This window comes from Poecilia latipinna, unplaced genomic scaffold (genome assembly GCF_001443285.1).
Source record: "Poecilia latipinna isolate Pla-1442-1.1 unplaced genomic scaffold, P_latipinna-1.0 Scaffold426, whole genome shotgun sequence".
Classification (NCBI taxonomy): Eukaryota; Metazoa; Chordata; class Actinopteri; order Cyprinodontiformes; family Poeciliidae; genus Poecilia; species Poecilia latipinna.
The window spans coordinates 267,039-279,233 of record NW_015113042.1 but is presented as its reverse complement, the minus strand read 5'-3'; the positions used below and the strand labels follow the sequence as shown (position 1 = coordinate 279,233).

Genomic DNA, 12,195 nt, shown 5'->3' with positions numbered 1-12,195 from the left:
AAAGAAAGATTAGCTCAGAAAAAATTGCATTCACACAGTGCAAATCTGAACATGCAACCCGAGTAGGTAAGCCACACATTGAGAACAAATGTAAAGGAAGAGCATTGAAACAGCAACTCTGGCCCAAAGATTATCCACCGTTTTCTTTCACGCTGTTTGCCGTTTCCTCTGTCTGACGTTTTCAGCCATGTTGTTGTAAAGTTCTTAGCGTAAGCACAGAGATACGGAAAAACAAAAAGAGATATGATCTGTTGTTCTTGTGGTTTCATGCAGGAAGTTGGTGAGCATGCATAAAATGGGTCACGTCTTCATCCATTATAAAAAAAATTCTTTGTCAAACCCAGAAGTGCCACAAAAAACTTTAATGGCTTTTAAATGTCTCATCTATTGACTCTAGAAACAAACACTTAGGTAAATTATATATTAGTGTTAGTCCAATAATTGGGAAATATAATTTAATTAATTTATTTCATCTGTCAGTCTTATCAGAGTTCGTGGGCGGGGCCAACAACACTCTGTTCAATAAAACTGATCAGAAGTTGCTGTGCAGGTTAATCAATCAGAAGCTCAGACTAAATACACACATGATAAATGTATAAAATATAATTAAATACAGTTTTATTATATACTGGCTTAACAATTTAGTTAAGGAATTTCAAATGCATTTAATTACTCATTTCATAAATTATTAAAATATTTAAAGAATTATAGCTAAATGTATTAAATTAATAAATTATAAAAAAAATTATTTTGATTATAACAGAGACGTAATTCATTCATTCATTTCTATTTAATGCTTTCTGGCACTAATTGATAATTGGACACGGCAATATTTTAAGTATTTCTAAAAATAAGTTTGTCTCACAGGAACAACAGGCAGAAAAAAACCCCTCCATTTTGCAAAAATAACCATCTTAATGAATACTGGTTTTGAATCCAAATATGACATTTTTTTTAAATAGGAAACTTGTTATATTCTTGCACACAGGGGGCTATTTTTGTATTTCTATATTTTTGTGTGTGTGTGCATTGCTCGCCGTGCGACAGTTTCTGCCATGAGCTGCGTGTGTGTTTCAGGCTCGGGGTCTCAACCTGTCTTGTGTGCGAAGCTGTGTGGTGGTGGCTGAGGAGCGACCCCGCCTCGCGCTCTCGCAGTCCTTCTCCAAGCTTTTCAAAGACCTGGGCCTGTCGCCTCGGGCCGTCAGCACCGCCTTCGGCTCCAGGGTCAATCTGGCCATCGGCCTGCAGGTGAGCTCCATGCCGCCTTAACCGAACTCTTTAGCTGTTTAGTTTGAGCCACTGAGCTCAGGTATTTCTTTCTGTTCCTCTAGGGAACTTCTGGACCAGATCCCTCCACCGTTTATGTTGACATGAAGTCCCTGCGTCACGACAGGTGGGAGCAAACGACTCGAAGATGACTGTAAACAAGTATAAACTTTATAATTTCTTTTATTTGTTTGATTTCAGAGTGCGACTGGTTGAAAAAGGAGCGCCACAGAGTCTTCCGCTCATGGAGTCAGGCACTGTGAGTGTTTACTGATGAGTAAACGCGTCTATGTGTTTCCTTCAGAGTTCAATACGTCTTGTGTTTTCCTTCTCAGATCCTGCCAGGAGTCAGAGTCATCATAGTTAACCCAGAGACCAGGGGCCCGCTGGGAGACTCGCATCTTGGAGAGGTGAGTTAGCTGAGAATCTTACGAGGAAACCCTTACATTTTCTCTTAAATTGGTTTCAGATTCACATACTGAAATTTTTAAGTCATAAAATGAAATATGACACAAGACATGTTACAGTGACGACCCCCCGTGTGTTTGTGCAGATTTGGGTGAACTCCCCTCACAGTGCCAGCGGCTACTACACCATCTACGGAGAGGAGAGCCTGCAGGCGGATCATTTCAACACCAAGCTCAGCTTTGGGGACCCCCAGACCCTCTGGTCCAGGACGGGATACCTGGGCTTCATCAAGAGAACGGAGCTGCTGGACGCAAGCGGAGGTGGGACGGCTTTTGATGAAAGTGGCGTTTTGGTGTTTAAGTTATTTTACTTTCCAGCCAGAAATGACGTTTCTCACGGTGAACTGTTCCAGATCGCCATGATGCCTTGTTTGTTGTTGGCTCTCTGGATGAAACTTTGGAGTTAAGGGGGCTGCGCTATCACCCCATCGACATCGAGACGTCTGTGTCCCGAGCTCACCGCAGCATCGCAGAGAGGTGAGGGTTTCATGCTGATTAGCTTTTAGCTACAGCAGCAAACTGACTTCTCTCTGTCTTATCTTTAGTCACACTGATTCCTACATTAGCATCTTCACAGGCCTGCCTAAAGAAATTAGCTGATGCAAATCGCTGCTGCTCGCCTTCTCACTGAAACCAGGAAGATAGAGACATCACCCTGGTTCTAACGCCATCTCATTGGCCGCCTGCAGATAAAAAAATAGATATTATCTTAACCTTATTTGACCAGGTTAAAAAAAAAACCCATTGAGATTAAAACCTTCCTTTTCAAGGGAGCTCTGGCGAAGAAGTAGAACACACACACACACACACACACACACACACGCACGCACACAAACTAAATACTGTTGTTGATTTATAAATCACCAAATAGCTTAGCACCAAAATATATTAGAGATCTACTGTTCCTTCCAGACCAATCAGGGCTTCCGGGTTCTGGTCTTTGCATCCACAGAACCAGAACCTAACATGGAGAAGCAGCCTTTGGTTTTTCTGCTAAGCAAATCTGGAACAAACTTCCAGAAAACTGCCAAACTGCCGAAACACAGAGTTCCTTTAAATTAAGCCTTAAAACCCACCTGATCATTGATCCTTATATCTTGCTTGATGACTGTGTTTGTCTTTCTGGTGCACAGCGCTGTGTTTACATGGACCAACCTGCTGGTGGTGGTGGCAGAGCTCAGCGGCTCCGAGCAGGAGGCCCTGGACCTGGTGCCGCTCGTCACCAACGTGGTCCTGGAGGAGCACCACCTCATCGTCGGGGTGGTCGTCATCGTGGACCCCGGGGTGATCCCCATCAACTCCAGGGGGGAGAAGCAGAGGATGCACCTGCGGGACTCCTTCCTGGCAGACCAACTGGACCCCATCTACGTGGCCTACAACATGTGAACATGCGGTCAGAAACCGATGCAGAAAACTGAGCCAGGGTCAGAGAAGACCCCCACAGGGACCTGAGGGGTGTGAACAGCAGCTGCAACCCTCCCATCCCCCCTCCTTCTCCACCACGTCAGCTTTCGGACTAAGTTTTAAAAGAGAAAGCGATGCGGGGGATGCAAGCACAGCGAACGTGCTGCTACAGTGAAATGCTTCCCTTTCAGAAACTGATCCTGCTTTCGTTCCACCTGCTCGATTGCTGCAGCCCAGGTTCGCCGAGACTTCTAAGAACGAGGGCGAAACCTTCTGTCCTCCTCAGAGGAAACGTTCACTTTGAAGAAAGTTGATCTTCATCTGCTGTCTGAAGCCCGTTTCTCCCTCGGCAATCCTAAATCATGTTTTAGTTTTTTTTGTTTTGTTTTCTTTTACACATTTTTTAAATAACATACTCCCTTCAAAGACAGAAGACTTTTAATCGTTTAATTCCTTTTGTTCATTCTTTTCTGTGTGTTTTTTTTTTTAACCTCCATACTCTTAAAGACAGGGGGCGCACTAGAACTTCCTTCATCTTTTGCACGTCTTTGCACGTCTGGCTCCATGTCCTGCCTCAAGAAGAGACCCCACTGCCCACATCTGCTGCTGCCGCCGCCGCCGCCGCCGCTGCTGCTGCTTCCACAGGAGCAAATCCACATCAGTATTAAAAGAAAAACAACAAAAAAGAAAAGTGCCACCAGCAAGACCCGTCTCGGCTCTGTGACGTCCCACCAGGCGCACTGCGGTTCTCACCTCCACACCCGTCCTGCTTCAGCCCGCAGGAACGTACGTCGGCCTTCGCTCATCACAAAATGTCCTAAAAATACACTTGAATAACATTTGTGTGTGGAAAAAAGAATAAAACCTCAAACATTCCCTTGCTCACAAACCTGGATTAGAGAAAATAAAACAGATTTCTTGTTTTTCAGTGTGCAAGGACTTGCTGAGTTAAGATAGGATAACTGTGATTGTCTAAGAAGTTTTAGGTTGTTTTTTTTTTTGTGTGTTTGTTTTTTACTTTGAAGCGCCTGTTCTTTGTGGGATCTGCAGATGTTTCTGACATTTAGGTGTGCATGCTTTTTGGAAGTGCAGCAGATGTCTGCATACAGACTAGTAGAAGAAAAATATACAGACATAAGCCAACAGGTCATAAGCACATCAGGAGCAGAGTTAAAGATTTTAGCTGCAGTTTGGGCCTCTTATTAGCCACAACGCTAATTATGTTGACTGAAAACTCTCTTAGAAATCTGCAGCCAGCTAAAGGATCAAAACAGGCTGAGGAAAAGCATGTGGACATTAAAGATCTACTTCCTTCTCATCACACGAGCATCACATGCAATGCGTTAATTCCCACATTACATGATGCTTAGCTCGTTCCAGCCGTGGCTCCTTTATGGGAGGCACAAACCGGCTCATAAATCATCACATTTTCATGACACGTGATGTCCATTTTCCGTCTTAGTTACCCAGCTAGTTTTTCTCAAGGTGCAGATTTGAGCCGTGAGCGGTCGAACCCGAGCGCAGAGGCGAATCTGAAAATCCCAGCAGATTTCACTCGCAGTCCGTAAATAACGTGTAGATGATCAGAAGGCAGGGTAGTGCCTTTTACCTCGGAGACATTTCTGATTTATAAACTATCGAATTTTAAAAGAGAACAACATGCGAGGAGTGCGGAGAAAACTTTTGCCTTATTAAAAACCTGTGGAGCTTCTATGTGATTTTTTTAATTTAGCGTTTTTAAGGAGTTCCACTGAGTCTTGTTCTGGTTTACCTTATTTTCAAGCCTTTTTTTTTTTTTAATTAAAAAAGTCTGAATTGATATTTAAACCAATTCCTTCCAAATCTCTGTGACACTGAGGGGGAACAAAAATAGGAGCAAATCCCTATGAAACCTGCATTTAAAAATGGCAGAAGACTTTAAAGGAAAAAGTACAATAGATAAGGGTTAAAAATGTCTGTATACTGTATTTTAGAAGTGAGATACTGTATTGCTAGTGTTACTGTGTACATGGCGATGGAGTCTGTAGATAAAAACTTGACTGATCTTTCATACTTGACCGGGTTTCTTTCTGCATTGCGTGTTAAATAACGTCTCATTGAAAAAGACAGGGAACAGAAACAACGTGCACTTTCCCAATATCATCTGACGTATGTGAGAGAGTGAGAGAGAGAGTGTGTATGTGTGTGTGTGTGTGTGTGTGTCTGTGTGTGTGTCTAACAGTGATATTTGGCTTTCAAGGTGCAACAAGATTCATCTTCTGTAAGAATCCCAAACGATTGAATTTTTTTTTTTTTTGTAAATGTCGCCTCCACTGTATTTTTACTCTTTCCATCCATCCACGTTTGGGATTTAATATATTTTTAGGGGTTTCATTGATATTTTCCCCTCTGATGCATTTTTCATCCGAAGCTGTTTGATTTCTAAAGCAGCGACACAACCACAGACCACTTTTCACCGAGGACATGTACGCGAGCCAGTCATTTGGTTACTCATGAATAACTGTGTGATAATTGCTTTGTCGCCACTGTTTCACTCCAACGACTTTTAATAAAGTTTTATAATTTCATGTTGGCCTTCAAGCCTTTTCAATAGACCTTGGTGCTATTCAATAAGGTGCCGTACACAGACTTATATCTGTCAACGTCATTGTAGAAAGGTTTCATCCTGGATGTCCTTTTCGGTGTGGAAGTAAACATTTCCGTTTGAGGTCCTAAAGACTTTCACTTTGTCAGAGCTTACGTTGTTTTTCATTGTCAGTTTCTATCAGCTCTTAAGATCTGATGCAAAAATCTCGATGGAAATGATGCAACCCGTCTCATCTTTTTTGCCCTTTTTTAAAAAAAAAAAGTTTTCCACCTGAAAATTCACATCTCACACCTTCAAAGTTGTTCTAAGCACAAAATGTAGAGATGAGGCAAAGAAAAGGGATCATTTCACACAAATAAAAAAAAGAAAAAAATAGTCAAGGGTCCACTGTGTATACCTCAACAGTCTGTTCACTATGCATCGTTCACTTTGCTGCAGCAAAAACACATTCTGGACTAGTCAGTGGTGCGATAACCTCTAACAACATGTTTTACAAAAAATAAAAACACTGTCACTGTCATTGGATGTGTTTCATGTCGAATAAAATTGCTTTGTCAGACATTCTTCTTTTTTCTCTTCTATGTTGATGCTTTTCTGGAGCTTACTAAATACCGCCTTTTTGCCACCAGGGGTCGCTGTTTCTGCTTCTTTATAAAGCAAAACAAAAAACGCCACATTAAGCCAACCCGAGGTCTCTGCCAAGTGGGATTAATGAAGAACTACAGATATTCACACTTAGTAAGGCTGTTTTTTTTTTTTTAACTTAATCTCTTACAATTTTTGTTGCACTATTTCCTTTTAAATATTGCGTTTTCATTATTTGCTGGGTAATTAAACGCGCTTGGACAAACTGTAGTTCCTCGAGTCGCTCTTAAAGTAACGCAAAATAACAGCTGGACTGAATAAAACTTGACTTTTTCAGAGATTCTGGATTTCTTTTAGTATTTTATCCATCAAATAAGGAGTTTAGGTCTGAGATGCTCTAAAATTAGCAGTTGAGAATGATAAATAAAAAGACGACCAAAAAAAGCATTTAGCCATTTAGCTAACGGTTTATGACGTCCAACTGTCCTCAGTGGCCTTTGTCCTGCTGGTGTTAGATTCGTCTCTGCTCCAACACACCTGGATCAAATGGCTGAATTGAATGGCATACACCTCTCCAGACGCCTGCTAATGAGCCATCATTTGATTATGTTAGAGCAGGGATGCTGTGTCTTGGTAGCTTTGTAGCTGTGTCGTACTCCATTTACATGTTCAGATGATGACCTGAACCCTGCTGTTGTTTATAGCCTTACTCTGCTGTAAATGTCTTCACAGCGTTGTCCCTGACCCGTCTGCTGTGCTCCTTGGTCTTCATGAAGGTGTTTTGTTCACTAATGTTCTCTAACAGACCACTGAGGCCTTCAAAGAACATCTGGATTTATAGTGAGATTAAATGGGTGTACTATATTTATTACAGATAAACCGTAAATTAGTCACAACCCCTGGCAGATGAGGGTTTAAAATAACCTTATAATCTTGACACATATTAAACATTGCATATTCTTTCTGTCTGTATAAATGATGTGCTATTTTCAGCTTGTCTATCACATAACATGAAATGTGAAATCCTGATTGAGAGCTGTGATTGCACCCAATGGTGCGTTTGCTAAATACTGACTTGAAAGGAGTGAATATTTATGCAATCAACTATTTCATGTTGCACTTTTTTGGGGGGGGGGAATCAGTTTTCACCTTGACATTAAAGGTTTTTTTTTTTGGGAAATGTTTTAGTCAAAAAAAAAAAAAACCCTCAATTTTGTTGATCATTATGTCTTTGTAAAAAAAAAAAAAAAGCATTAGGTGCAAGCAACCTTTTAAATCAACCGTAAATTATAAATGAACCAAAAATATCGAAATGTTTTTAACCATTTGTAAAATAAAGATAGCATGCACAGCTCATGTTTGCATAGTGGTTTAGTGATTCTGTCTTTTGCAAGACAAAGAGTGAATGTCTCAGAATAACGTCAAGGCAGCAAATATCGGAACTAAGAGCAGACTGCAGAAGAGCCTGTGTGAAGAAGCTCTATCTTTCAGCTGATTTTCTGCTAACCACTTTCCAAATGCGCTGGTTTTCGAATAGACTCCTGGTCTGTGGGCGTGTCCACAGTTCTCCCCGAAGCTTGTCACTCCTATAAGGTAATATCTGTCGTCTTTCTCACTGTAGCACTGCAGTGGACTTCCGCTGTCGCCCTGCACCGCCACCAGGGTGTTACGCTTGAGTAACTGAGCAGCTTAGAAACATACAAAAATATAAAATAATCACCCAACCTGACAAGTGTCAACTCCTCCAGAGAGCATTCCTGCACAGAGCATGTTTTCTGTGATCAGCCCGTTGTACCAGTGTCTCTGGTTGCACCTGAACGTCTCAATGAGCTCCAGCTCAGCTTCCTGCAGCATGTCCACTGCTCCACCTGCCAGAAGCGCAAGCAAAACAACCTAACTTGTCAACATGAAATAAGTGACTGCACAAATATTCAGCCCTTTCAAGTCAGTATTTAGCAGAGTCATATCGTTAACCGCTGTGGGGACGGGTCTCAGTCAAGTTTGCACATCTGAACACTGAAATTTTGGTGGGTGGTTGAGTGGATGGATGGATAGCCAGGAGGCTGTCTAATTGTAAATATGACATGAACAAAAACTTTTATAGTCATATTTTATCATAAATTCATGCTTTTCTGCACACCTGGTGGGGAGAGGGGGATGCCATGGTACCAACCTTTGTAGTTGATGCTCCCCCAGCCGGTGATGAAGCAGTTGCTCAGGTTTAGGGCAACCTGGTGGTTCATGCTCATCGGAACGCAACACGGCTGGATGTAATTTGTGAAGACGAGGGGGCTCTTGAGCATCAGGAGCGCCACGTCGTTGTTGGATGAGTTGAAGTCGTAGTTCTCGTGTATGATGACGTTTTTGACGCCGCGTCTCTGGGATTGAGGCCCAGGCTTGGACAGCATGGTTATTCCCACCAACACGGTCAAGAAGCTGCTGTGCCATCTGGACAGAAAACCAAATCAATCCAACTCTCTGCTGATGATGTTGACGAAGATGCCACATCAGAGCGAACTTGGTTTCGCAATCCCTCTTTTGGTTTTCGTCGCAGACAAGCTCTGTGATTGATTCTTTTGTTTTTTTTCTCTACCACTTTGTATTCTCTGAAGACCGACTGTATTAAGTTGGACTCACATATAATTGTGGTAGCAGTGCGCTGCAGAGACAATCCACTTGGTGCTGATGATCGTCCCTCCACAGAAGTGCGTGCCCAGGAACTGGATGCTGGCCTGCCAGGGCCATGCTCCCTCAGGGGCATCTCGGCCACCAATTATCCGGGATGCCCCAGGTGGCCCTGCCAGTTTCCGCTTCCCACAGCCTGGTCAACAAAATAATAATAATAATAATAATAATAATAATAATAAAAACCTTCTGCCTGAAAATAAAAACCATGCCATGTGTTAGATGAGCTGTTGGTAAAAGTTTGACATACGTTTTTGAATGTGGGACTCAACCACAGAACAAAAGCAAAGTGTCTTGTGAAGATGCTCAAGCTGGCAAGATGCTGTGTTTATCCAAATACTCTACTGATATTTGCTGAAAGGTCGAGCAGAGAGGAAGAAGCCATCCAAAAGCAACGCAAAAAGCCAGATTACTGTTTGCAGATGCACTCAGTGGCAAACACCTTCATTTTTAGAGTCATGTCCTGTGGGGCTAAAGCTGGAGCAATTGCGTCTGGAGGAAAAAAAAGAAAAAAAAAAGGAGAAACTTGCGAGCCTGAGAACATCTTCTGAACTGTGAAGTAAGGGGCAACTAGTCCACAATGTCCCACAATGCTTTAAGGAATTGTATAGTCTATAGTATTTTCTGAAAGTAAACTAAATCGTGAATAATGCCTACTTTAATTAATTATGTTAGTTTTATATCGAAACTTGAATTGAGTTGTTAATAGGTACCATGTCTTACGTTCTCTTCCTTCGACAGGTTTTCTTCAGGATTTGGGTCGGAGGACCGAGACGGGCCATGGCAGAAGGTTCATTTTGTCTTGGAAAAATGTTCTGGATCAATGTTGAAAGACCCAGTGATGATCCATTTTTCAGTTTTCTGCTAAAGCACACTATGTTTATTTTAATAAGTATCCTGGGTTTTAAGTGTCTGACACAATCCTCTTTAATCAGATATTGCTTCCCCAGTGTATTATAAGCCTGGTGGGCCACCAGGCTTTACTTGTGCCCCCAACAGGCTAGGCAATGCTTTTTTATTTAAGTCTTTTTAAATGTTCGCATTTTTTAAGACTTTGTAGTTGGTGTTCAGGCGTTAATCTTCCAATCTCTCAATGACACATGATTATCAAGTGATATTTCCAAGTTTCCTGTCAACTTTAAACATTTTTTTAACTCAAAAACACGATGGACTGTTGGATGAGTGACTGCCCTGGCGTCCAACCACCGTTTTCTGGGGGAATCCTTGAAAGTCTTTGTAAAATTGATCTCACTTTACATACTTATATTTGATAGAAGGTTTGAAAATCTCCAAAAAACATATAAATAACAACAGTTGACATGTCCTATGGTTGCTATGGAGACTTAGTGACCCAACAGGCCTCTGTTTTTTGCTATTTTCTTTGGCAATTGTGTTTGTGTAGCCTACATATTGTTACCTGGGTTCCCAAAAAATATGCACAACTCTCTGATGATGCATATGAACAATGGATCATCAGATAGATGGAACTGAGTTGTTATTTGGGATCCGGTCCCAATTAACAACTCAGAAACACGGAATTGGGACAACTCTGATTCTTTTTTTTTTTTTTTTTTTTTTCCTAAGATCAAAAAGAGCAAAGGTGCTATAACTCTGCACTTCTTTTTCTCTCTCTCTCTTTTTTTTTAAAGATAAGCATTTAACCACATAACTTTCCAACCCGTGTTTAACTTACTCTGATTTGAAGCTGCTGCGGCCAAACACAAGATGCTTGAAAACTGTAGCAAAAACTTCAGACCCATCATCAGTTTGACCCTTCTGGACTTTTTTTTTCTTTCTTTCTTTCTTTTTTTTTTTTAAAGGTAAACCAAAACAATTCCTCCATTGACGTCATAATCACTTTAAACTGATTGGTGAAATCTTAAACACGTTAAACTCGTACAGTTTGTATTTTCCTGCAAGAAGAAAGTTTCACTCAACTGAGTGGAAGCTACATTTCAGCATATTTCTTCAAATACAAAGTTTACTGAGTTTTTATTTTATTTTATTTTTTTTATTTGTTTAATTAGTTACATCCTCTTATGTAAATCTAAATTATATTTAACGTGATTTATCCCGTATAAAATATTTTAATTTATTTTACTTCCTTTGAGCACGATCATGCAGTTTGCCTGCCGTAAAACTGAAAGCCCAGAAACAATAAAATAAATTCCTTCACTGAACTCGGTCGACTCGCACTCAGTCAACCCGTTCAGTCAGATAGATAAAAAAAAACCACACACACAAAAAAAAAACAAACAAACAAAAAAAAAAACTTCGTGTCTCCTGGTCGGGATAATCAGTCGCGCTGTGGGGTTTTGCAGGAGCTGCAGGCCTGAATGACCTTTAGGATTTCTACTCCGAGGCGCGCTCCCCGACACTCCCTCACATTCTGCTGAGAGTCATCAATTATGCAGGGAAGCTGCTGCTCGCACTGAGGGGGGAAGATAGCAGCAACAATATGGCGACAACCGCAGTTCCTCCTCAACCTTTCCCACATCTGCAGTCCTGCACCGACTCACCGGATTCACTGTAACCGTCGCATAAGTGAGTATCATTCATATTTGCAGCCGGTTTGGGATGAATCGTGGCTGGAAGGTGGGGTTTTTTTGTTCCTTCAGTGGGCTGAATGTCGCAGCGCCGCTCGCTGCTCCGCGTCTTCTCTTTTTTTTTTTTTAAATATATTTATATATATATTTTTTGGAGCGGGAAGGAAGAGGGTGTCAGCGCCTTCTGACAAATCTGTCATCTGCATTAGAGCAAAGGGAAGATTTATATTTATGTCTGATTTAGTGTGGATTATGCGGAAACGTTGGAACCCGTCGAACAGTTTGATTAAAAAAAAAAAAAAGAAGATTTCTAAGTGAGGTTTGGTTTGGTTCAGGGCGCAGCCTGCATTGAAAATCTGCAAATTTCTTGCATCCTTCTTTTTGTTGTTGTTTGTTTGTTTCACTCTTGGGAGTCCAGGATGATGCATTCGAAGCAGAAGGCTTTCAGAGCAAGGATGTGTAAGTATAGCCATGATGACAGCGAAGAAATGCCCGGTCCTCCAGGTGATCTTAGTGTGGCTGTAACCGTCCTCAGCTGATCTAACGGGATGTCTTCATGCTTCAAAACTATATGTGCTGCTTTATTATTTACCCCCCCCCCCCCCCCCCCCCCCCCTCTCCACACTTAACCTTTCCCTCTCGATTTTTTTTTTTT

General features: G+C 41.5%; 3 protein-coding genes across 11 annotated transcripts in view; 2 read left to right on the top strand and 1 right to left on the bottom strand.

Moving 5' to 3' along the window:
- Positions 1 to 3,618, top strand: part of dip2ba (disco-interacting protein 2 homolog Ba) — a 48,862-nt gene extending 45,244 nt beyond the window's left edge. For 2 of the 4 annotated variants that reach the window (XM_015038035.1, XM_015038034.1), the window contains 7 exons: positions 1,078 to 1,248; positions 1,332 to 1,393; positions 1,468 to 1,525; positions 1,602 to 1,676; positions 1,820 to 1,994; positions 2,087 to 2,210; positions 2,867 to 3,618. In XM_015038035.1, coding sequence (XP_014893521.1) covers positions 1,078 to 1,248; positions 1,332 to 1,393; positions 1,468 to 1,525; positions 1,602 to 1,676; positions 1,820 to 1,994; positions 2,087 to 2,210; positions 2,867 to 3,119 — 918 coding nt within the window. In that variant the 3' untranslated portion in view covers positions 3,120 to 3,618. The remainder of the gene's footprint in view (positions 1 to 1,077; positions 1,249 to 1,331; positions 1,394 to 1,467; positions 1,526 to 1,601; positions 1,677 to 1,819; positions 1,995 to 2,086; positions 2,211 to 2,866) is intronic. The other 2 variants (XM_015038037.1, XM_015038036.1) reach the window with 1 other exon arrangement.
- Positions 3,619 to 7,662: 4,044 nt separating this feature from the next.
- Positions 7,663 to 10,773, bottom strand: LOC106950882 (acrosin). The gene is made up of 5 exons (XM_015038042.1): positions 10,688 to 10,773; positions 8,947 to 9,130; positions 8,483 to 8,757; positions 8,035 to 8,177; positions 7,663 to 7,956 (listed from the first exon to the last, which is right to left on the bottom strand). Exons 1-5 carry the CDS (start codon positions 10,755 to 10,757, stop codon positions 7,720 to 7,722), a joined length of 909 nt encoding a protein of 302 aa, XP_014893528.1. The 5' UTR covers positions 10,758 to 10,773; the 3' UTR covers positions 7,663 to 7,719.
- Positions 10,774 to 11,306: 533 nt separating this feature from the next.
- The window catches only part of scn8aa (sodium channel, voltage gated, type VIII, alpha subunit a), a 63,633-nt gene continuing 62,744 nt past the window's right edge, over positions 11,307 to 12,195 (top strand). For 4 of the 6 annotated variants that reach the window (XM_015038033.1, XM_015038028.1, XM_015038032.1 and 1 more), the window contains exon 1: positions 11,307 to 11,538. The gene's annotated coding sequence lies outside the window, so the exon portion shown is untranslated. Of the gene's footprint in view, positions 11,539 to 11,566; positions 11,590 to 11,687; positions 12,000 to 12,195 lie in introns of those variants that run through there. The other 2 variants (XM_015038030.1, XM_015038029.1) reach the window with 2 other exon arrangements.